General features: G+C 42.3%; 2 protein-coding genes across 2 annotated transcripts; one reads left to right on the top strand and one right to left on the bottom strand.

The window, feature by feature from the left end:
- Positions 1-3,084: 3,084 nt before the first annotated feature.
- Positions 3,085-13,987, bottom strand: LOC139477950 (D-beta-hydroxybutyrate dehydrogenase, mitochondrial-like). Its single transcript, XM_071260399.1, has 7 exons — positions 13,913-13,987; positions 10,910-11,123; positions 9,124-9,324; positions 7,723-7,875; positions 6,181-6,374; positions 4,730-4,966; positions 3,085-3,754 (listed from the first exon to the last, which is right to left on the bottom strand). Exons 2-7 carry the CDS (start codon positions 11,121-11,123, stop codon positions 3,683-3,685), a joined length of 1,071 nt encoding a protein of 356 aa, XP_071116500.1. The 5' UTR covers positions 13,913-13,987; the 3' UTR covers positions 3,085-3,682.
- Positions 13,988-16,419: 2,432 nt separating this feature from the next.
- Positions 16,420-23,358, top strand: LOC139477949 (uncharacterized). The gene is made up of 6 exons (XM_071260397.1): positions 16,420-16,604; positions 18,379-18,489; positions 19,008-19,092; positions 20,726-20,905; positions 21,571-21,668; positions 23,125-23,358. Exons 1-6 carry the CDS (start codon positions 16,458-16,460, stop codon positions 23,185-23,187), a joined length of 684 nt encoding a protein of 227 aa, XP_071116498.1. The 5' UTR covers positions 16,420-16,457; the 3' UTR covers positions 23,188-23,358.
- Positions 23,359-25,144: the final 1,786 nt, after the last annotated feature.

The raw sequence follows: 25,144 nt of genomic DNA, 5'->3' as shown, positions 1-25,144 counted from the left end.
CAATTTGTCAGACATCCCATTTGTCACACAACAAATTAGTCAGACATCCCATTTGTCAGACGGCCAATTTATAAGACATCCCATTTGTCAGACGGCAAATTTGTCTGACATTCTATTTATCAGACACCAAATGTGTCAGACATCCCATTTGTCAGACGGCCAATTTGTCAGACATCCCATTTGCCACACAACAAATTTGTCAGACATCCCATTTGTCACACAACAAATTTGTCAGAAACACAATGTGTCAGACACCCATTTTGTCAGACATCCCATTTGTCAGACACCCAATTTGTCAGACATCCCACTTGTCAGACATCCCACTTGTCAAAAACCCATTTGTCAGACACCCATTTGTCAGACATCTCACTTGTCAGACATCCATTTGTCAGACACCCATTTGTCAGACATCAATTTGTCAGACACCCATTTGTCAGACACTAAATTTGTCAGACATCCAATTTGCCAGACATTCCATTTGTCAGATATCCCATTTTTCAGACATCCATTTATCAGACAGTCATTTGTCAAAAACCCATTTGTCAGATATCCAATTTGTCAGACATCCATTTGTCAGACATCCCATTTGTCAGACATCTATTTTGTCAGACATCCCATTTGTCAGACACCCAATTTGCCAGACCTCCCATTTGTCAGACATCCATTTGTCAGACATCCTATTTGTCAACAATCCCATTTGTCAGACACCCAATTTGTCAGACATCCATTTTGTCAGACATCCCATTTGTCTGCAATCCATTTGTCAGACACCAAATTTGCCAGACATTCCATTTGTCAGATGTCCCATTTGTCAGACATTCCATTTGTCAGACACCCATTTGTCAGACACCCAATTTGTCAGACATCCCATTTGTCAGACATCCATTTGTCAGACATCCAATTTGTCAGACATCTATTTTATCAGACATCCCATTTGTCAGACACCCAATTTGTCAGAAATCCCATTTGTCTGACATACCATTTGCCAGACACCCAATTTGTCAGACATCTCATTTGTCAGACATTCAATCTGTCAGACACCCAATTTGTAAGACAACCATTTTGTCAGACATCCCATTTGTCAGACACCCAATTTGTCAGACATCCCACTTGTCAGAAACTCTATTTGTCAGACATCCCATTTGTCAGACACCCGATTTGTCAGACGACCAATTTGTCAGACATCCTTTTTCAGACACCCATTTGTCAGACATCCATTTGTCAGACACCCATTTGTCAGACATCTAATTTGTCAGACATCCATTTGTCCCAATTGCGTGGATCATTGCTCATTTTGTCAATCACTGGATTGTCTGGTCCAAACTCGATTATTTACAGACCGCTGTCATAAAGCTGGAATATTGGAATAAACATTGTTGTACATATTTGGTAATTTCTTTGTGGTGAATTTTTTTAACCCGGCATCATGGGTAGATACGTTTTGAAACAACTCGTTGTAAGATCAATTGTATCTGACAGACATTCATGTAGTAATCTCTATATCTACACTGTAGATATCGCTGCAAGGAAATTGCATCACGATTCTTTGCAGATCATTGTGACGTCATTGGTTACCATGGCGTCACAATCAAATGACATCACTAACTGAAGTCGTTAGCAGTACTTTCTACAGTTAAGACACTGCTTATTACTGTCTACAAACTGAAAAAGTTGGAAGACTGATGTTGAATGATAAACAAAAATCACCCTCGTGTCTTTTGATATCAAATATATCAACACGAATTGATAAAAGTGGAAAAGAACTTTTTTTCCACTTTATCAACTTTTGTTGATATATTTGATATCAAAAGACACGAGGGTGAGATTTTCTATGTAATTCGTTTTTTGTTCTGGTTTAATAATCCTTGCTCCTATCCTTTACAAGCCATGGGTGTGTAGTATTTTTTCGTAAAAAGAGAAACTCGATTAATTCCCCATAACGCGTGAAATGCTTCGTACAAATGTACTATGTATGTAAACAGCCCATGACAACAAAACGTCAAGTAGTATTCGAACCAAACAGGTTGTATACGTTTATTTCACGAGAAATATGAAATATTTAATATACAAACGAATACCATGGAAAACGTACAGTTCATTTCATTAGACTGTCATGGTACAAGCCAAGTATAGTTATGTTTCGACACTGAAACTCCGTGAAGTCTTTGTGTGAAGTATGACTCACTACCAATACGTTACATAACACAATCATCACATGTATATGATATATGATATATGTAATAAACTACCTCTATAGATTAATCAAGCGTTCATGTTTTGGCTCTGTAGAAATGCAGATGTATTTTCATAACTCAGTTCTGACAGAAATATGATTACTGCAACATTGCTGACTGCATCTGATGTTTATTGAATTGACATATGAGAATGAAAATTTCAAATTATCATATTGCAATAGTGACAAATGCGCATGTCAGAAATACAAAAACATACGGGTTTCTGTAAAACTTATCATAAAAAATAACTACACACACAATACTATTGTCAATGAAATTAAAGTGAGCAGTAAAAATGTTGGATACAGATCTTGTTCCTGAAGCTTTAGATGGGGATGAGGATATTTTAGTTTTAACTGCAACGACATCAATCCTCATATTTAAAGTTCAAGTCAATAAATAACTGCTCAAAGCTTCTGAAGGGTTTTTTCGACACTATACATCTTCTCCCTGAATGACACGTCCCCTGAATGCCAAATTGTTTTATTCATTGCAAACTGAAAGGCCATAGGCCCATAATTCAACGTATTTACAAGGTATGGGTGTTTCTTCTAACTAACAATGCATGATGTATGTACAGTGCAATATTTTGTAATAAAGTAATATTTGAAGTTGACATGAGTATGCAAAACAAATTAATATTTGGGTAAGTTATAATCTTCTTTGGAATATACTTGCATGCATCATGTATATGATTGAACGAGCGAGCGAGTATGGTTTTACGCCGCTTTTAGGAATTTTCCAGCAACATCACATCGGGGGACACCAGAAATGGGCTTGTACCCATGTGGGGAATCAAACACGGGCCTTCGGCGTGACGAACAAACGCTTTAACCACTAGGCTACCCCACCGCCCCGTATTTGATTGAACTTTGGGGTAACTGGGTAATTGAACTATTATAACACATATGGGGCGGACGGGTAGCCTAGTGGTTAAAGCGTTCGCTCGTCACGCCGAAGACCCGGGTTCGATTCCCGACATGGGTACATGTGTGAAGCCCTTTTCTGGTGTCGCCCGCCGTGATATTGCTGGAATATTGCTAAAAGCGGCGTAAAATCAAACTCACTCACTCACTCATAACACATATATGAGGGATGTATCAATTTGATCAAATTTTGATAACTATTTTCACATACAAAAGTCTTTCTGCAGAACAATGTAACAGTAACGTTCCCTTACTTCCTTAAAGGCGACCAGGTAAGAGGCGACTAACGGGATCGGGTGGGCATGCTTGCTGACTTGGTTGATGCATGCCATCGTATCCCAATGGCATGGATCGATGCTTATGATGTCAGTCACTGGATTGTCTGGTCCAGAGTCGATTATTTACAGACAGCCGTCATATAGCTGCAATATTGCTGAGTGCGCGTTAAACAACAAATAAACAAACAAAACAACACATGCATTCAGTGCTAAATAGAACGAATAAACGACGCTTTTCGAAATCTCAAACTGGTATTTTCTCCAACAGGTAATCCATCACCTGGTCCGGCAGAAACGATTTCAGAAATATGTAAACCTGAAAAAAGGTAGAACTGAATAAGTAATAAAACTATGGAAGGGGGGACATTAGTTGTACATACATATCTTACCTGTCAGAACCGGGATGACAGCCCTTCTTGTATTCCCAATGAAATATACATGTTAAGAAGATTTGTTGGCAAGGAGGAATTTTGGACTCAAAGTCAAATAACGTGGTTTAAGAATTCCATCAATCCTAGTGCCTACCAGAAACGGTAGATACATATCTACATGTAAAACTCAAACAACTAATTTTTCATTTAGAGTTCCTTATTTCAAATTCACATATACCCGCTTTGAAGAGCAGTGACATTCGAGATGGCGGCAAGAATGGGGTATTTAGTTTATTCTAAAGTTCATTATTTTTCGCCAATAATGGAACATACTTTGCATCCGTTAACCAACGTGTTCATTTGCTATGGTTGGTTGGTTGGTTTGTTGTTTAACGCCATACTCAGCAATATTCCAGCTATATGACGGCGGTCTGTAAATAATCGAGTCTGGAACAGACAATCCAGTGATTGATATCATGAGCATCGATCCACGCAATTGGGAACGATGACATGCATCAACCAAGTCAACGAGCCTGACCACCCGATCCCGTTAGTCGCCTTTTACGACAAGCATTGTCACCTTTTATGGCAAGTATGGGTTGCTGAAGACCTATTCTACCCCGGATTCATTTGCTATGGACCATGTGACGTCGTATCGTGACTTCATAGTATACATGCGTGAAGTACTCGTATGGCGAAAATTGTCGATAATGTTTCAATTCGACAATTTCGATAAACGTTCATTTGGAAACGACGGCAGTAGCCGCAGGTTTCATATATTAAGTATTCCGCGCCGATAACCGACAACACAAGAAAATTCGAAAATTTGTTAATCTCCATATTTTGCCATTAAACGCGTTGATTATAGATAAATTACAATTACAATGGGACCGGCAAATCGCTGAGACGCTCACACTTACCACACGGAGGTCAACAATTGAATTCGTTCCCCCGATTAGATATCTCGGGCTGACCTTGACCTCTATCAGCTGACGTTCCATGACGTCAAGGACGATGTCACATGACTTAGGTGAGTGTTTCACAGAGATGTATTTGTCCTTGACAGCCTGTTCTGCCACTTCCTGTGGGTAAGCATTCCTGACGTCATCACTGGCAGAGTTGAATCCGTCAAATAGTCTCTTTCTAAACATTTCAATCTGCATAAACAGAAATAAAGAAAATCCAGATCGGGAAAATGACAGTCGGAATGTGTTTTAAAATCATGCAACATCGAAGAGGTCAGCACGGGTCGTTACGACTGAGTCCGTCAAACTAGTCGTCTATTGCTCTTCAGAAGGACATTTGAAACAGAAGATACCCCCGATATCCCATGTGAAGTAACATTATTCCAGTTATATCACGGCATGTCAGCTTAATGTGGGAGGAAAGCCCGAAAACTACTTCGGTGAAACCCACGAGCACATGTATGGTGCTGACAAGCCTAGAAACATAATCGTGGCGAACCGGGATTCGAACCCACAATCATAGGTTTCTGGCGTGCCCAAGGGACGCAACTCTGCACAGCGAATCGCGGCGCCTTAGACGACTGGGTCACCCGTGCCCTCTGCCCGTGCCCGTGAAGAGATGTTTAATAAACATATAGAGGATTAACCACTGTGTTCTACACACGAGTGAATAATCTATCACGATTAGAACGAGGCTTTGCTCTCAACATCATTTGGTTTATTCAACGAAATTGCGCGTGGAGTTGATAGATCACTGAGAGGAGCTTATGCACACTCGATGACCCCAGCAACCTTGTTGCTAGGCTGACGTCACATGGCATTGTTTCGCCGATGGATCTTGCAAACAAAATCCACAAATTAGGTCATCGGGTATTGTGACGTAATTGTAAACTTTGAGGTGCAAGGCCCGTTCCACAAGGCGATCGTATTGTAGCGCAACGACAGTCGTTAGTCTAAGTTAAAGTATGTGAGTTGCGATAGTCTTAGCCCTACGATAACTTTGTGAATTCTAAAGGTGGACCGTTGTATGGTATTTAATTCATACGTTTCAACTTTTGACGTGTTTGAAGTATTAATCTGTTAAACTCAATTGGACTATGCCGTGGATCGTGTAGGTGTCAGTCTATTCATACTCAACAGTATAATTCTAAAAACGTTATAAATGACAAGTAATAAATAAAATACTAAACTCGCCCCCGTGTAAAACCAATTTTATGAAACTCGTGAAAAGTTGTGGTATCTGACGAGCGAAAGCTCATTTCATTAATTTGGTATTACACGGGAGCTCGTTTAGTATTCTATATTTAATTGATGGGCGAAATGTTTGGAAGTTAATCGTGTGAGATTTATGTGACACGTTTCGAAACGAAAACAGGCATCGCTTAGGTTGTTGGATAAGAACTTACGTTGTGTTCCAGAAGAATGGCTGTTGCTCCTCCGAAATGCCCCGGTTCAATCAGACTGACCTGGACGCCAAACCTCCTCATCTCGTGTCGTAAAGCATCGGAGAAGGCTTCTAAACCGTACTTGGAAATGCAGTACGTCGAGTTACCTCCCCTTGCCAGACGGCCTCTTTCACTGGACACGTTAATTACCCGGCCTGAAACAGTGCAATCTATGAACGTCAGTACACTGTAAAATGCAATTTGATTAAATGTAACATAATAAGACCTAATTTCGTGATTTCAACAGTTTAATATTGAAGGAAGTGATCTTTCATACACAACAAACAATCAAATTAAAGCTTTGTTGGCAGATGTTGTTTAACGCCGCACTCAGCAATATTACAACTATGTGACGGCCGCCTGTGAACAATTGAGTCTAGACCAGACAATCCAGTGTTTGACATCATGTTTTTGTTTGTTTGTTGTTTAACGCCGCACTCAGCAATATTCCAGCTATATGACGGCGGTCTGTAAATAATCGAGTTTGGACCAGACAATCCAGTGATTGACAACATGAGCATCGATCCACGCAATTGGGATCGATGACATGCATCAACCAAGTCAGCGAGCCTGACCACCCGATGCCGTTAGTCGCCTCTTGCGACAAGCACAGTCGCCTTTTACGGCAAGCATAGGTTGCTGAAGACCTATTCTACCCCGGATCTTCACGGGCCGTTTGACATCACAAGGGGTACACTGACCACCCGATCCACACTGTCGCCTCTGATAACAAGCCTAGCGTTGTAGGGACCTATATACCTTCCCGGAATCATAAGGGATGAATAAGTGAGTGAGTGACGGAAGAACGACAGACCGGAGGAATGGACAGAGTGATAAGGAAGTAAGCGGTCGATTTATTTTACGCCGCATTCAGCAGTCAAACTAGATAACGGCGACCGCAATCTTATTAAAATCAGATCTTAGTTCTCGCTACCGCTAAACAAAAACCTGAGGACATCCCATTAGGGGTCACGTCAGAACGACCTTTCATTCGATCAATCAGACCGTCGCTTACCAGATCATGAAAGTGACAGTCGGAATGCGATTTCTAATCATGCAGCCTCGAAAGCGTTACAACGGTGTATTCCGAACGATAGTTACGGGCTTAACGACTGAATCTATACAATCTAGACCAAATATGAGCCATTCTAGAACGTTCTTTTGTTCAGGTTTCAAATCTTTAAGCGATGATCTGTCAATATATGTTTCGAAGCGTAGTCGCCAATTTGAATTTAGTGCCATAAAGCACGAGAAAGCTGCCTTCTGATTGGCTAATGTCGACTTCTTGTCAGTAAATTCAATTGGTCGGTTAGAGTTTGCCAAAGGTCGGTCTGACATGACCCGTAATGGGATGTCCTCAGATCTTTCTTTAGCGGCAGCGAGAACTAATCTGATTTTAATGAGACTGCGGCGACCGGTTCATCCCGGCGGTCATTAGAATTAGCATCTTCTCCGCCGTGGGGTCAGGGAGTCTGACCACCCTATACCTATTGTTTCCGTCACCTTTAGCCTGCCTCACTAGCGGCAGGAACGCTTTAGACACTCTGATAGCCCCGAACAGGTTGACCTCGCACACATCCTTGTAGAACTTCATGCTGCACAGCTCGACCGGACCCCCGCCGTCAATGCCGGCGTTGTTCACAACAGCCCACAAACCTGCAACACAGACGGTAGATCTATTTGTTACACCACTTCTAGGGTGCAATGAACATTCAATGTAGCCTATGACATTCGAAGGCCAACGGCTGCTAATATGTTTAGAAATCGAGAATCGGTGATTTCTGGTTAATGTCGGACATGTCAATTTTTTTTTTTCTTTTCTCGTATTTACCTGACGTTTTCTCAATCGGGGGCCATTTTTGTTATTGGACCCCACGTCTAAGGTGTAACTGTTCATTCAATGGAGCCCATGACAATCGGGTTTTTTTTGTTATTAGTGCACGCGTTCTCCTCGTGATATCGTTGTAATAGTTTTTGAATATTCATTGCGCGTTTCAGAAATGATGTATTCTGATGTCATTCTCACAGCGATGATATAATATAGTGCTTTTTATTCACACACTAAACTCATAACAAAAATATTCGCAAAGGAAATGTTTTCTGCAGCTATTTGCTAATGTGCACAACTTATTATGATAATATATCATAATAAAAATAATAAGCATAAAAATAATCTCTCGATCGCGAATGGGACGTTTCTGTCGCGATCGTGGGACGCTCGCTCATAACTGATACATTGTTGTTGCCAAGATCTTCGCGTCTCATTCGCGTTCGAGAGATTCTTTATTTTGATCAGTAGTACAAGCGGCCTCGTTAGCGCAGTAGGTATCGCGTCAGTCCCTGCAAACAAAATGCGCAACAGCAAGTGGCCTGGAGATCCGGGATAGAATAGGTCTTCAGCAACCCATGCTTGTCGTAAAAGGCGACTATGCTTCGAATCCCAATAGCGTGGTTCATTTTATTGTCTGTTCCAGACTCGAGTATTTACAGACGAACTATTGTCGTAAGAGGCGACTTACGGTATAGGCTGGTCAGACTCGCTGAAAATAGCTAGGATCGATGCTCAGGATTTCAATCACTGGATTGTCTGGTCCAGACTCGATTATTTACAGATACCAAAAGACGCTAAACTACTGTACTTGTTGTTACCCTGCCTGGCGCTCAGCATTAAGGGGATAAAACTAGGACTGGTTGGCTCGGAGTCAGTATACTGTGTCAGAGTGATCATGAGGTACCCATGTTAAACTGTGGCGTGGTATCTCAGTGGTCAAGCACTATAAGACCAGCGTTAATCCTGACTGAGCACAGGGTAACAACAAGTACCATCATTTAACGTTATTCGGAATGACGCTGACGGGGCATCGACAACAAGCAAACAAACAAACAAACAACAAGTATTCCCACCCGTGCTTCTGCATCGATCCTGGACATACTTGAGTGCCTCCGTCACCTCGCCATCCTTTGTGACGTCCATCTTCAGGACGTGCATCCTCTCCTCAAAGGTGGCCTGCAGCGCCCGGGGACCCTCTGTGTTGTCGTTCAGACAGCCGGCAAACACCGTGAAGCCGAGTTTGTGTGCGCGGGTCGCCAGCTCATTTCCCAGCCCTCTCAGGACAAAACAAGACAACGTTACCAGTTAAGGGATTGCAGGGTGAATTAATTGGCTTTTAATGCCTCTGTGAACAGTATTTGTCAGCGTGTCAGTTCGGAGAAAGCGATGAAGTGATGCAGAACTTAGACTTGTACCACGAACACCTATTGGGAACTAAGCCTATTGGGGTCAAAATTGAAATATGGAAAGGATACGAAAAGAAATTCGTTATAACGAAAAAAAAAGGTTCGTTAGTACGGAAATAATTTCGTTATAGCGCAAAAAAAGATTCGTTATTACGATAATAAGATTCGTTATTGCGGAACTTATTTCGTTACATCGAATCTTTTTTACGAAATAACGAATCTTTTTCCGTATACGTAATAACGAAATTGTTTCTGTAATAACGAATCCTCTTTCCGTTATATCCAATTTATTTTTGCAATGAAGGAACTTTGTTTCGTAATAACTAATTTATTTTTGTAATAGCGAATCTTTTTTTCATAATTACGAATTTATTTTCGTAATAACGAATCTTTTTTCCGTCATAACAAATTTCTTTAAGTGCCTTTTCCATATTTCAATTTTGACCCCAATAGGCTTTCGTACCTATCTTATACAGCAGTAGGTTCTGTTCTAGGAAAACAAAAACAATGTGTTGCTCATTCTGAAATCAGTTCCAGGATGAGTTAGGTCTAACGCTGCTTTGAACAGTATTACAGGGAGTCAACTTGATGATGGGGGAAAGTTCGAAGTGATGCGGGCACTTATCACATTGGTGCTGACAAACCTAGAAACAATCAGGTAATCTTGGAGTCGAACCCTTCATCAGGGGACGCAACTCTGCAAAGTGGATTGTCTGCCCCTATAAAGATGTAACAGCTGGGATTTTATATTATTAGTATACGAAGACGGACACTAGTTTATTCGGACATTTGTTAATCCGGACAACCTAAAACATCAAACAACATCTACTCAAATGATATTGAAAAAAACATGAGCAAATATCATGGACACGTAATGCCTATCAGTGTGGTTATCGATCTGGCATTGATATGTACCTATAGTTTGAACGACAGCTTGACACGTATTTATTTTAGAATCCTACAGGGGGCAGTCGGGTAACCCAGTGGTTAAAGCGTTCGCTCGTCACGCCGAATACCCGGGTTCGATTCCCGACATGGGTACAATGTGTGAAGCCCATTTCTGGTGTCCCCCGCCGTGATATTGCTGGAATATTGCTAAACGCGGCGTTAAACCATACTCACTCACTCACTCACCCAATTGCGTGGATCGAAGCTCATGATGTCAATCACTGGATTGTCTTGTCCAGACTAAATTATTTACAGACCGCCGTCATGTAGCTGGAATATTGTTGAGTGCGGCGTTAAACAACAAAAAAACAAAACGTTTTGAAAGCGTTTGTAACTAATTGGTCAAGTCCAATTTTTTAATTGTATACTTTTTTTTGCCAGACAGATTCTGCACTTTTTGTGAAATATCGTGTTTATACCAGTGGGAGATCATATTCACGCAATGCCCAAAATGAGTGTGATAGTTTCCGTGCATGAATATATTATTCTTATGATATAATCTGACCTGCATCACATCCGGTGATGAGAATGGCCTTTCCTGTGGGATCGATTTGACTTGGAGCGTCGGATTTGAAGAAATACACCACCGCTGCGTAGAGAACGCAGCCTGTCACTGTGCACCAGAGTATGTAGTCGATGAAGTAGTATACAAGCGCCGTAAACACCGCTGTGGCCGCCACAGGGATATATTGCAGATATACTTTTGCCGGGGGCGCCATCTGTGAACGAAGCAAATATCAAAACACAAAATTATCAACTCCCTAAACAGTCGACTCCTCTCGAATCTGCCCGTAGAGCGAGAAATTAGAGGTTCGAACCCGGCTGCGTCATACCAAAAGAGACCCATGAAGATCCGGGGTAGAATAGGTCTTCAGCAACACATGCTTGTCGTAAAAGGCGACTATGCTTCGAATCCCAATTGCGTGGATCGTGCTTATGATGTCAATCATTGGATTGTCTGGTCTAAACTCACACAGACCGAAGTCATATAGCTGGAATATTGCTCGGTGCGGCGTTAAACAACAAACGATCAAACAAAGATACCAAAAGACGCTAAACTATGGAACTTGTTGTTACCCTTCCTGGCGCTCAGCATTAAGGGGATAAAACAAGGACTGGTCGGCTCGGAGTCAGTATACTGTGTCAGACTGATCATGAGGTATCCAGGTAAAGCTGTTGCATGGTATCTCAGTGGTTAAGCACTGTAAGACCAGCGTTAATCCTAACTGGTACCATGCAATTGCTTATTTTATCCCCAAAACACAGGGTAACAACAAGTACCATCATTACACGTCATTTGGAATGACGCTGACGGGGAATCGACTCTATTCACTAGACCACGAGGGCGGGTTGTAAATGGTCGAGTCTGGACCCGACAAACCCAGTAATCTATGTTGTGAGCATCGACACACGCCCCTAGCTGCGATGACACGCACTCAACCGAGTCACCGAGCCTGACCCCCCTATCCCGTTATTCGCCCTTCTGACAAGCGTCGGTTATTGAAAACAAATTCAAACCCGGATATCGATCTTCATGGGTGATACTCATGCTTTCACCCTTATTCCGTGAAATGTTCGTTCATGCAAACAAACAACTTAAACAAACAAACAAACAAACAAACAAACAAACAAATAACAAATTCTGAAGTCTGCACAGGGAATGACCATGTGTCACCCCTGGGGTAGTGTCTTCTGTTAGAGACGGCCTATTTGTTTGAAGACGACCGAAAACAGTTGTTTTCAAGTCATCGTGTGAACAATTTTTTTCCGGAAAATATTGGTTTTAGTATTTTCTGGAACAAATTGTTAAAACTAATCCCATGCACCGCCCCTAAATATCCAGACCGCCTCCGTTGTCTAGTGGTAGAGCGTCCGCCCGGAGAGCGGAAGGTCCAGGGTTCGATCCCCGACCGCGTCATACCAAAAGACGTGAAAAGATGGTACTTGTTGTTACCCTGTCTGGCGCTCGGCATTAAGGGGCTAAAACAAGGACTGGTCGGCTCGGAGTCAGTATACTGTGTCTGAGTGGGGTATTCATGTTAAACTGCGGCATGGTATCTCAGTGTGCTAGCACTATAAATCAGCATCAGTCCGGACTAGTAGAAGCAGCCACACACAAACACACACACACACACACACACACACACGCGCGCAATTGCATACACGTCGCTATATAAGTGCAATAATCTTGGACGCGACGTTAAACCCCATTTCACCTCACCTAAATGTCCATAATCTCTCCTTCGTGTTTAATTTCAACAAATTTCAACAAGTATATTCCACTACCATGTGAATGTACATGCGTCATTGTGGAAACAAATAAAAAACATATCTATTTAAACAATGCCTCATCCCTTGTAAAAACATGATTCATGATGTTGGGTGTCAGCATAATCTGTCGTGCCCTTTGACCTAACATTTGACCTGACCTAATTTTAATTCCCACTCCGTGTTTGGTTTCATTGATACCACCATAGGACCATAGACGACCTCAGTCACATACCAGGCTGATACACCGTGATTGTCTGTGAGATAAATGTATGCATTTCTTATCAAGCTCAGCAGGTTTCTGATAGTTACGGTGGACTTTGAAAGTGTTCGGTTAGTGTGACACATTTCTTTGTGACACAGCACGTGTCACGCTGATCTAACATAGTATTTCGCTTTCGACTTAACTCAAAAGCAACGTCGTGTCGAAATTATACCACTTTTACACAGACTTCAAACTTGTTGAAATACCGAAATACGTTAAAAATGGTGATTGTTGTTACCCTGCCTTGCGTTCGGCATTAAGGGTCTAAAACAAGGACTGGCAGGTTCGGAGTCAGTATACTGTGTTCGAGTGGGGTATCCATGTTAAACTGCGGCATGGCATGTCAGGAGAGCGGAAAGTCGGTGGTTCGATACCAAAAAAACGCTAAAGGTACGATTATACTTGGTGTTACCCTGCCTGACGCTCGGAACAGGAACTGGTCTGTTCGAGGTCAGTATACTGTATCTGAGTGGCGTATCTATTTAAAATTTGCGGCATGGTATCTCAGTGGGCTAGCACTATAAAACCGACATTAGTCAGGACTGGTACAAGCAGCCGCACACACACACGTCGCTATATCATTGTAAATACAGTAAACTACGGTTATTACGAACTCAAAGTGACCACTGACATCAGTTCGACATAACCGTAGTTCGTTATAAGCACAAATACAGCAAATTGGCCGGGACAAAAAAAATTCTTTATATCCATGAGTTCGTTATAAGCGTGTTCGTTATAAGCGTGTTCGTTATAAACGTAGTTTACTGTATCATGAACGCGGCGTTCAGCCCCATTTCATTTCACCACCTAAGATCACCGCACTTTAACAATAGCTCCACTGACAGGGGTCCCATGTCCGCGCAAGTAGCTTCGCACACTGTAGCCTCGGTGATTAGTGACTCGGCATTTAAACATGGTGGACATTCAAATACAGCATTAAAACACATATGACAATAGGTGACAAATACGAGTTACCTTCTAGGGTAGGCGTCAAGTCTTCTGTTGTATGGAGGTGTAATCACAGCGTTCCGTTAGTAATACTGAAGAAGGTCACTTACTGTTAAAGATTAAAGTCCGCTTTATGAATGTTGTAGTGATATCTCCCTGCAAGGTGACCTTGGTCGGCGTGACCTTCAGTGCAGTGTATAACTGTAGGCGATGTCTTGCAGGGCCGTATCCGTGGTCCAGTGGATGGAGCGCTACCTGGAGAGCGGATTCGTGGTTCGATTCCCGGCCGCATCATACCACAATACGCTAAACATGGTACTTGTTGTTACTCCGCCTGGCGCTCTGCGTTAAGAGGATAAAACAAAGACTAGTCGGCTCGCGGCATGGTATATCAGTGGGCTAGCACTATAAAATCGGCATTAGTCCGGTCTATTTCAAACAGACACACACATACATAGGAAATAACATCACAGGTTAGAAGGATTACTTTGAATAGATAATCGGGTCATCTTTTTGTTGTTGTTTGACATCTGTGGCAAGTATAGTGAGGTAACTGGAAGAATCAAAACAACCCTACTGTGTGAAAATGTATACAACCAAATGTCAAACGCAAGCTGTGTAAATTAAAACAATAAAATTTTAAACCTGGAAGGATTATTTTATCAATGTTCTACATATTTTCAGTCGTGTTCTGTACCTAATCCGACAGAATAATCAAGTGTTTATGACATTGTAGGATCTTGACATGTTGTTGGTGGTATGCACTAAAGTTTCTTTAGCGGTATGCTGTAATCATGAAAATACACGTTGGGGACAAGTGATACTTGTACAAATAGTTGCCCCCCCCCCGCCCCGTGAAAAAGTTAACTGCGGCCTTAATATCAATACGCACATTTTAGCATTTAAAACATTTAAACTTAGCACGCATTAATTAAACATTAACAACAGTAATAACATGGATGAGCGGTACTTAGTTGTTTTATTTGCCTGACGCCGGGAGCGCTAAATCTCGTGGCAGTGAACCGTGTCTGGGCCCTCACTGGTCGGGGCGGCGCCACTGTGAGTTTTTCTCCTAAATATTAAATTTGGTGCTCCCGGGAAGACACTTGCAACAGGAACTATTTACACCCTCTATTTCAGCAATACCGTCCAGACACCAATGATTGTTTGGATTCGCATCCAAGATTAGCACTGATAATGTTTCTAGTGGTGTACCCATGCTCGTGGTTTGACAGAGTGGTAACACATTGTTCTGAATAAACCAATCCGATAAACGCGGGGCCTCGATCCGATCAATGTGTAAACGAGATCCCTAAACTACTTTCAAGTTCCTTACATCAGTGTGACTCCTTCTTCCTCAATAAACAGTGAGTGAGTGAGTGAGTGAGTGAGTTGGGTTTAACGCCGCTTTTAACACTATTCCAGTTATATCACGGCGTGTCAGCTTAATGTGGGAGGAAAGCCCGAAGTGATGCAGGTCTCAGACGTTTACCACTCCGGTGAAACCCACGAGCACGGGTATGGTGCTGACAAACCTAGAAACATAATCTGGGCGAACCGGGATTCGAACCCACAATCATAGGTTTCTAGCGTGCCATAGGGACGCAACTTTCCACAACGAATCGCGACGCCTTAGACGACTGGGCCACCCGTGCCCCCCAATAAACAGTGAACTTACCTCTTAAATATATCATTTTAAAAACAACAGTGTATGATAAACATACTATTTCCCATGTGTGTTTTCGTGACGTAAAAGACTCACATAATACATTTTTTTATTCCTAACATATTTACGCCACAGAAACACACATTCTAATTATCATAATATCTATTCGTCGCAAATTCATCTCGAAACAAACAAACAAGCCACGCGCCATGCAGCACAGAAAACAGACGGGACAAAACCGCTACGAACAAATTAAACCCGTGAATCGGTTCGGCTTCATGTGTGAAAGTGGATCCGCCTGCTTATGACGGCAACACATGGTTCAAATTGTGTTATTAATGTACGCCGATTGCTGATTGCTCGCGGTTGAATGATACCGTGTGATGCCCTCATTCAAGACCACGGACAATTTCCAGTCAATTATCTGTATAGTTTCAAGCTGATTACACCCGAAAAGAAAATATTATCCTGTTAATAAAATCGAATTAGCGAACACCTGGTGTCATCACTATTTGATAGTGATTCATGAACACATGTTCATGATATAGTCGGAATCGTACAATGGATAATGAATATTTCTTATGAATAACGAATTGTTTTGCCGCTTCTATTTTTTCTTCTCCATATTTAATATACGATCAAAAAAGAGTCCTATATTCATATGTACCCTGACACGATAATTGCACTTTTATTATTTCGAAAAAATGAAATTAATATTCTACAATGATACCATTTATCCCCATATAAACCATTGTAATTATTAAATAAATTAGTTTAGATTAATAAAAATCGGAGGGTCACGTGGTTGGTAATTTGACTTGGTATATAAGTTAGTGATGTCGACAGTTGTTCGGTGGACCAACATTTTGTTGATAACGTCACTCGAGCGTTTAGCGTCCAGTCACGATGTTGAAGTTGATTTGTGTCGTCGCTGTGTTCGGTTGTTCCGTCGCGGAGAAGCGGTGCCCACCCAAGTCATGGCGTGCAGAAGAAGTATCCCTTGGCTTGTATCTTCCCAAAGTTGACAACGTGTACCAGCCGCGAAAGGAAGGGGTAATTATCGTCATATAAACGTCATCGTACTGTTCTCTATGTGATATTCCAGGTATTAATACACATGGAACAAATACCACTACATCAAAACAGTGTTAGACCATTCCGAACGTCCACACAAATCAACCTTAACTGTTGCATGGAACCTCGCTTTGAGTGAGTGAGTGAGTGAGTTGGGTTTAACGCCGCTTTGAACAGTATTCCAGTTATATCACGGCGTGTCAGCTTAATGTGGGAGGAAAGCCCCAAGTGATGCAGGTCTCAGACGTTTACCACTTCGAGGATCCTCCCTTTGAAAGAAGGAGCTATAGGTTGCCTTCTTACCATGCTTTCCTAAGTGTTGAATTCATGATGTCAGAGAACGACGTGATAGCCTGTACATGTGGACATAATACATTCGAGCGTCATTTTATGTCTTTCTACCTGACATCCAATGTTTGCACCCGGAGAGCGCAAGGTCGGTGGTCCGATTCCGGGCGCGTCGTACCATAATCTTTTTGTTACCCTGCCTTATCATGACGTTGGGCATTGGAGTCAATAGTGTGTATGAGTGGGGTATAAGTAGCACGCACGCACGCACGCACGCACGCACACACACGCACACACACACGCACGCACACACACACAAACACACACACTCACGCACGCACGCACGCACGCACACATACGTGCATGCATGTCACGGTTATGTCATTCTAATGTTGGATGAACACCGAAAGTAACGAATATCTCGGACGTTGACTACTTTGGTGAAACCTACGAAAACGAGGTGTTGACAGACCGCGGTTCATGTTCAAGTTGAAACTGGGGTTCAAACCAACATTCATCGGATCCTGGCACAACTGAAGGGCATAGGTCTGCACTTTGAATTGCAACGAAAGGTCGTCATCGTAATGTCAGCAACCTTCTTACCAAGTCGTTACGTTGTTTGGTTTGTTGTTTAACGCCGCACTCAGCAATATTCCAGCTATATGACTGCGGTCTGTAAAATAATCGAGTCTGGACCAGACAATCCAGCGAATAATATCATGAGCATCGATCCACGCAACTGGGATACGATGACATGCATCAACCAAGCCAGCAGCCTGACCAACCGATCCCGTTAGTCGCCTTTTACGACAAGCATAGTCACCTTTTACGGCAAGCATGGGTTGCTGAAGACCTGTTCTACCCCGGAATCTTCATGGGTCCCAAGTCCTTACGATCACAATAATAAACATACCCATGTTAAATTAAACTGGCAACTGCTATACGTTAGTGTAAACAGAAAGTTGTGTGAGTCAAGTGTCCGATGCATGACACGTTATCTTGCACTACAGCCTGATCTAGCATAGTTGGAGTGACTTTTCATTATGGGTATTGTTGTAGTTCACTAATGTGTTTACAGTAAACTACGGTTATAGCGAACTCAAAGAGTCCACACATTCTTGTTCGTTATAACCGTAATTCGTTATAAGCATATATACATCAAATGGCAGGGACCTTAAAACCAGTTCGTTATATCCGCCAGTTCGTTATAAGCGTGTTCGTTATAACCGTAGTTTACTGTACATGTGTATGGCACTAGATCTAGCACTGCACTCCCAGGTAGCATATAGTTGACATGACATTTGATAATTACTATTGTTGTGTTTTTTATCTTACGAACGTGTCTTTCTTACGATTTCGGAAGGACTTTCTTGACATCTATTAATTTTGGCATCCTCGGTATTTTTATATTTAAGTGTTTTACCGTAAAGCAAGGAGACTATATAATGAGTGTTTTCAACCACAGGACCACAGCCTGGTGTACTATGACGCTGACAACAAAAGGTCCGCCATCATCTCGAATTTCACTATTGGCTCAAAGACAGGGGATAACAAATACATCTTCGACTACACTGCAGTAAGTATACTCTGTATATAACGAATTTGGATGTAACGAACTTTTACTATGACGAAATCATTCTAACCTAACATGAGTGGTGATTGAGGAGATGGACATTCTGTGTTTCAAATAACAGCGTTATTTAATTTTGGACCTGAACATGCAGCGCTAAACTGAAAACTCAGTATGCTTATCATTAATGTTCTACTACATTCTACCATGATACAGTGAAACCCGATCTCTTTGGTGTTAGTAAAGACATATGCGTGAGGCCGTATGGATGGAAGCCAATGGTTTGAGTCGATTGTCGATGAGACTGTATAATATCTTGCTGCTCTCCATTTTATGAAACATGTTTTCCTTCCCTCCCCCCCCCCCCCTCAAAACCCCTCCTCCCCTCCCCTTTGTTCATACCCCACACCTGACCCCCTTCCCTTCACCCTCACCGTCCAACCCCGCTTTATTAAATGACCAGTCCCTAACGTCAGTGACGCTGTGACGCGTATATGTTTTTAAATAATAATTTATGTCCCCAGGGAAAGAAATACATGATCGATTTGAAGGCAAACACATGCAAATCAGAGTCGTTAACAGGAATGTTCAAAGAATGGTGCATTACAGGTAGGTTTTGAGGACCGTATCTTCTAGTGTGAGTGAGTGAGTTGGGTTTAACGCCGCTTTTAACAGTTTTTTTACTTATATCACGGCGTGTCAGCTTAATGTGGGAGGAAAGCCCGAAGTGATGCAGGTCTCAGACGTCTCAGGTCTCAGACGAATGCTTGTCTGTTGGAATCCCGGTTCGCCCCGATCATTTCCAAGCTTGTCAGCACCATACCATGCTCGTGAGTTTCATCAAAGTGGTAAACGTCAGAGACCTGCATCACATTGGGCTTCCCCCTCAATCACGCTGACACGCCGTGATATAACTACAATAATGTTCAAACGGCGTTAAATCCAATTCACTTAAAAAATCTCTAGAGAACGATGCCGTAATGCGATATAAGCTGGGCACTCATTGGTCTGAGTACTCTCTTGTTTCCAATTCGCTGGAACAAGGCCGTTGTTGATTGGCTGGTTATGAAGCGTCTGTATGTATTTCGGGTGATTGAGGAACATGGTGTTTTCACACAGCCTCGGAAGTGGTGAGGTGAGGTGAAATGGGGTTTAACGTCGCGTCTAAGATTATTGCACTTACATAGCGACATGCATGTGTGAGTTTGTGTGGCTGCTTGTACTAGTCCGGACTGATGCCGATTTATAGTGCTAGCTCACTGAGATACCATGCCGCAGTTTAACATGAATACCCCACTCAGACACAGTATACTGACTCCGAGCCGACCAGTCCTTGTTTTAGCCCCTTAATGTCCAGCGCCAGACAGGGTAACAACAAGTACCATCTTTTAACGTCTTTTGGTATGACGCGGTGGGGATCGAACCCCGGACCTTCCGCCCTCCAGGCGGACGCTCTGCCATTAGACCACGGATGCGGTTTGTCTGTATGTATTTCGGGTGCTTGAGGAACATGGTGTTTTCACACAGCCTGGGAAGTATGTTAATATACATGTATATATTCCAATATAATTACGTAGAAATAGCGTCTGATGTCAAATGTAATATTTCTAATTGAAAGAACTGCGATGGTTATCAGACTGATAAAAGCCTTCGCGCATACCTGGCGGTCTGGGTTCGATTCCCGTTATAATTACTGTGTGGTGCCGGCTCGACTATCAAATTGAAAACTCGAGCAAGTACATATTTATTTTTACGAATCATCGAGACAGTTCAGGCGTCATTTAATGTCAAAGTCTGTTTCATTTCGTAGTTGTCGGAAGTGTTTTGGGCAAGTAAAATATGACGAGGGCTTGTAACTTCTTTTGGGTGACATGCTCTCCTGGACAGTGCACGTTGGAAACTTATCAATACGCTGCCGCCTTTGTGCCCAGTGATGACTCAACGATGTGTTGACTCAATGTTTTATATTTGGTAATATTCAAGAACAGACATGTACGTGCGCGCACAGCATCACTCTGAACCAGACTGAGGTCTAACGGTCATTCCATCACACAGAATGCTACTTACCAGTAACAGTACCCTGACGACATCGAACGCGATCGCTCATTAGGGGCCGCCATCTTGAATGGAGTCTCGCGCTCGCGAGATCTCGTTATATATTTTGATACTAACTTTTAACATTTAACAGCTAGAATATTTCCAGTGCAGGGATAACAACAGGCAAACATTAATATGATTTCAGACGACGCCACATTCCTATACGACGCCAAGTTAGGATACACAGCTGACGGCACGGACACCGTGGATGCCAAAGTCTACTACACAGAAAACGTCGTCAAGAGCCACACTGTCGGACATGTTACGGCCATCACCAACGACCTCAACGTGCCAATACAATCCTATACTTTCGGACGCGGTGGGGGTACGTACATAGAGCAAGCCGACCTAAGTTCTGTTTGCATTCCTTACCCAGTCCTGTTGTAACTTTCACCCAAGACCCAAATGTAGTGTCATGTAGTTATTTCTGTGGGAATGCCTTTACAGCCAATTGTGAACATGTTTATCTGGTAAACACTGAATTAGCGTTTACCTGATGAATTGTCTATTGCGTTTGTTTGTTTTTTGTTTAACACGGCACTCAGCAATATTCCGGCTATATGAGGGCGGTCTGTACATAATCGAGTCTGAACAATACAATCCAGTGATTGATATCATGAGCATCGATCCATGCAACTAGGATCCGATGACACGTATCAACCGAGTCAGCAATCCTGACCAACCGATCCCGTTAGTCGCCTGTTTCTACGAGCGTAGTCGCCTTTTACGGCAAGCATGGGTTGCTGAAGACTTATTCTACCCCGGATCTTCTAGCGTTTGTTTCTGAATCCAAGATACGCCCTGATATGTTTACAGGTTTATCAGCGCCATACCCGTGCTCGTGGGTTTCGCCAAAGTGGTGATCAGCATCACAAGGGCTTTCCTCCCACATCAGGCAGACACGCCGTGATATATCTGAAATACTGTTCAAATCAGCGTTAATCCCCAATGATTTCAGAATGAGCAACGCATTGTTTGTGTTTATCTCAGATATGTACCTGCTGCTGTCTCTGGTAGGCAACGTTGCATCTCCGATACCTGCTGCTGATGCTGACGTCTTCACTCCCCCGGCCAGCTGCAGCAGCTCGGTATGGCGTTGTTGTTGTGTTATTATTATTATTATTAGTAGTAGTAGTAGTAGTAGTAGTAGTAGTAGTAGTAGTAGTAGTAGTAGTAGTAGTAGTATGACATTTCGAAAGCGAGGTCCGCATATTTGCCATGTTTTTCCCCAATCTTGTCAATCACATTAAAACACATTCAATGATATAAATGATTTCATTGGATTGATCAAAAAGGACAAGATCTGGTTTATTGGCCTGGATACGCCTGAGGCTGTAAATTGGCCTATTCCAAAGAATTTATATTTATCATTTTCCATGACGCCCTCTACATATTCCGAGTCGTACCATGGTGGACCTCTGTGTCAAAACCGCAAGCATGGCGAACACGGTAATACAATGATCGTCGAGCTACACCATTATGTCGTTTAAGATACCGTGTTTGGGCCAAAGCTGGGCATCCACTGACAATGTGTTGGACAGTCTCATTAAATTCATTACATAATCGACATTTCATATATACATTTAATGCAAATTCACACATTATTATTATTATTATCATCATAATCATGATTATCATCATCGTCGTTATTATTATTTTTATTTTTATTATCATAACATACATTTATATAATTTTCATAAGATAAGTAACCATTTCTCGGGCACATTGTGCTCTCAAAAGTAAGAAAGGAGGTAGGACAGTTCTATTTTTATTGACAACCAAACTGATGCGGTAGTAAAACCTGTCAATGTATTTTCCTATCAAGTATACCCACAAACACAACTGGGTACTAACTGAACTCGGCTCTATTACAGAAAACGAAAAACGTTTATGTTGATTCATGCTCTAACAAGAAAAGATTCAGAGAACAGTGAAATGAAAGTAGTTGTCCCCGGGGTTCAATCCCCGGCCGCGTCATTCCCAAAAAACGTTAAAAGATGGTACTTGTTGTTACCCTGTCTGGCGCTGGGCATTAAGGGGCTTAAACAAGGACTGGTAGACTCGGAGTCAGTGTACTGTGGCTGAGTGGGGTATTCATGTTCAACTGCGACATGGTATCTCAGTGAGCTAGCACTGTAAATCGGCATCAGTCCTGACTAGAACAAGCAGCCACACACACACACACACACACACACACACACACACACACACACACACATGCATGGACGTCGCTATATAAGTGCAATAATCTTGGCCGCGACGTTAAACCCCATTTCACCTCACCTCACATTTGATTGTGACGTCATGGTAACAATGACGTCACAATGGTCTGAAAAGCATTGTGATGCAATTTCATTGCAGCGATATCTGCAATATAGGAGCCAGTTTTCGATGATAAATACAATCTTACCCAAAGAAAGTTTGGCCAGGTGGTGTTTAATTCTAGACTCCTGAAGAACGTTTTGGCTTTCCACCTTCAATTGATCAACCCTAACACATACGCCTTTGATTACTTAGTATCTGATGGAGCAATGTATGTTTCAGTATCTCCCAGATGCTGAGCTGGACCTGTCTGCTGGGCCTTTGAGGAGGCTGTTGCTGGGCTGAAGTGTAGCAGAGTCTGAACAAGAATGGCCGCCGTTCCCAAAAGATTGACGATGAGATTTATGTTTGAGATTCGTCTCCGGCTTTGATATGTGTCACATGCTGCTGTATCTGTGTGTTTATATACCTTGTTTATATATCTTTTGTATCGTTGTATTGTCAATAAAAATTACTCAGTGCATTAAATGTATTGTATCTGTTTTTGTGTATTTACCAGCGACAGCGCCCTTGCCACATTCCAAAGAAATCTCCACTGTACGATTCTGTATTAATAATAATAATAATAATAATAATAATAATAATAATAATAATAATAATGTCACGCTTGCATCCCAAGTACCAAGTAGTCCGACTCCTCATGGTTCTTGGTGCCTTAGGTTTGGTACCTCCCAATCTGTTGACTGACATTGGGAGAGTACCCAGTTTTCCTACCAGGAATACAGCCCTTCTGACAATCTGGGTAATGCAGACGGCTGCAGAGTTAGGGAGTCTTCACATTCTCCGAAAAGTTCTGGGTGTGTTTGACTAGGCAGCGCTTCCTGGGAGAAGTCCCATTTGCTGTCTGGGCTGCATGTAGAAGGGGCAAGGGCCCTGAGCTGATGATGAACATAACCAGCCTGACTGTGCCAGGATCACCCATACCCTCTTTGCATCATTTTTTAAAAATTTCAATCTGTAAATAATAATAATAATAATAATAATAATAATAATAATAATAATAATAATAATAATTCCCTGCTGGGTGAACAGAGACACATTTCAAACAAAGTCACTTGCCTTAGGGGGCGGTCGGGTAGCCAAGTGGTGAAAGCGTTCGCTCGTCACGTCGAAGACCCGGGTTCGATTCCCGACATGGGTACAATGTATGAAGCCCATGTCTGGTGTCCCCCGCCATGATATTGTTGGAATTTTGCTAAAAGCGGCGTAAAACCATATTCACACACTCACTTGCCTAAGGGGGCACTACATGCGCTTCAGTGTGGAGCAGGACCGAAGCCCTAGAAACTCTAAAGAGTCGAGATGCTAAACGCGGTCACCATTCCAACTGCTCCCCACGACCAAAGTTGCTAAACTGCCGGTCACCAAGTAAGCATTTGTTTCTGGATCACTATCAAGTAGTGATAACACCAGGTGTTCGCGAAAAGGTGAGCGTATTTTGCCCTGCCCTTTAAAATATAATACTTATATTGGCATTCTTTTCGCTTAATTTTAATTGGCTGAATCGCGGAATGTGTGTTTTTGCCATTAACTTTGCCCGTAGTGACTTTTTACGCAAATCAAATACCATATACCATCCATCCATCCATCCATCCATACCTGCAGGCATTAAAGTCGTATGCTACCTACCTACCTACCTACCTACCTACCTACCCACCCACCCACATACGCCTGCATCGACTACCACGAATGCAACGTCTACAACAACTCCAACGTCCACAACGAATGCAATGGGTATGCGAACGTATGCACCGCCTTCCAACTTTAACTACAGTCTACAGTTGAAACCTAAAAGTATGATATGAAAGATCTGGGAATGTCTTGATTGACCACTTAGGTCAATTCTGTCCTATTGTGCACTGACATCAGATCCATTGTTGGACTTAAGAAAAACTGATCCTCCAAATAGCAAAACAATTATGCTTTTACTGGTGACATGACACACTGACTGCATATCAACAGTCATCAACAGGTGTTTTGCAAAGTGAATGAGAAACATACAGGTTAACAATATTACCAAGGCTAACAAAGGCTAACAAGGCTAACAAGGCCAACAAGGCCAACAAGGCCAACAAGGCTAACAAGGCTAACAAAGGTTGCTAACAAGGCTAACAAGGCCAACGAGGCTAACGAGGCTAACAAAGGCTAACAAGGCTAACAAGGCCATCAAGGCTAACAAGGCTAACAAAGGCTAACAAGGTTGCTAACAAGGCCAACAAGGCTAACAAGGCCAACAAAGCTA

The sequence above is a fragment of the Haliotis cracherodii genome, unplaced genomic scaffold (genome assembly GCF_022045235.1).
Source record: "Haliotis cracherodii isolate W230 unplaced genomic scaffold, xgHalCrac1.p SCAF_38, whole genome shotgun sequence".
NCBI classification, from domain to species: domain Eukaryota; kingdom Metazoa; phylum Mollusca; class Gastropoda; order Lepetellida; family Haliotidae; genus Haliotis; species Haliotis cracherodii.
Note: the sequence above shows the minus strand (reverse complement) of the source record. Positions and strands in the feature narration are given on the sequence as shown.

Coding starts and splice junctions, on each gene's coding strand:
- LOC139477950 (XM_071260399.1), bottom strand. CDS start 11,123: ATGGCGCCCCCGGCAAAAGTATATCTGCAATATATCCCTGTGGCGGCC. Junction 7,876..9,123: donor GGATCGATGCAGAAGCACGG/GTGGGAATACTT, acceptor TCTGTGTTGCAG/GTTTGTGGGCTGTTGTGAAC. Junction 6,375..7,722: donor GCTAGTGAGGCAGGCTAAAG/GTGACGGAAACA, acceptor GCACTGTTTCAG/GCCGGGTAATTAACGTGTCC.
- LOC139477949 (XM_071260397.1), top strand. CDS start 16,458: ATGTTGAAGTTGATTTGTGTCGTCGCTGTGTTCGGTTGTTCCGTCGCG. Junction 20,906..21,570: donor TACTTTCGGACGCGGTGGGG/GTACGTACATAG, acceptor TGTTTATCTCAG/ATATGTACCTGCTGCTGTCT. Junction 21,669..23,124: donor CGGCCAGCTGCAGCAGCTCG/GTATGGCGTTGT, acceptor TGTATGTTTCAG/TATCTCCCAGATGCTGAGCT.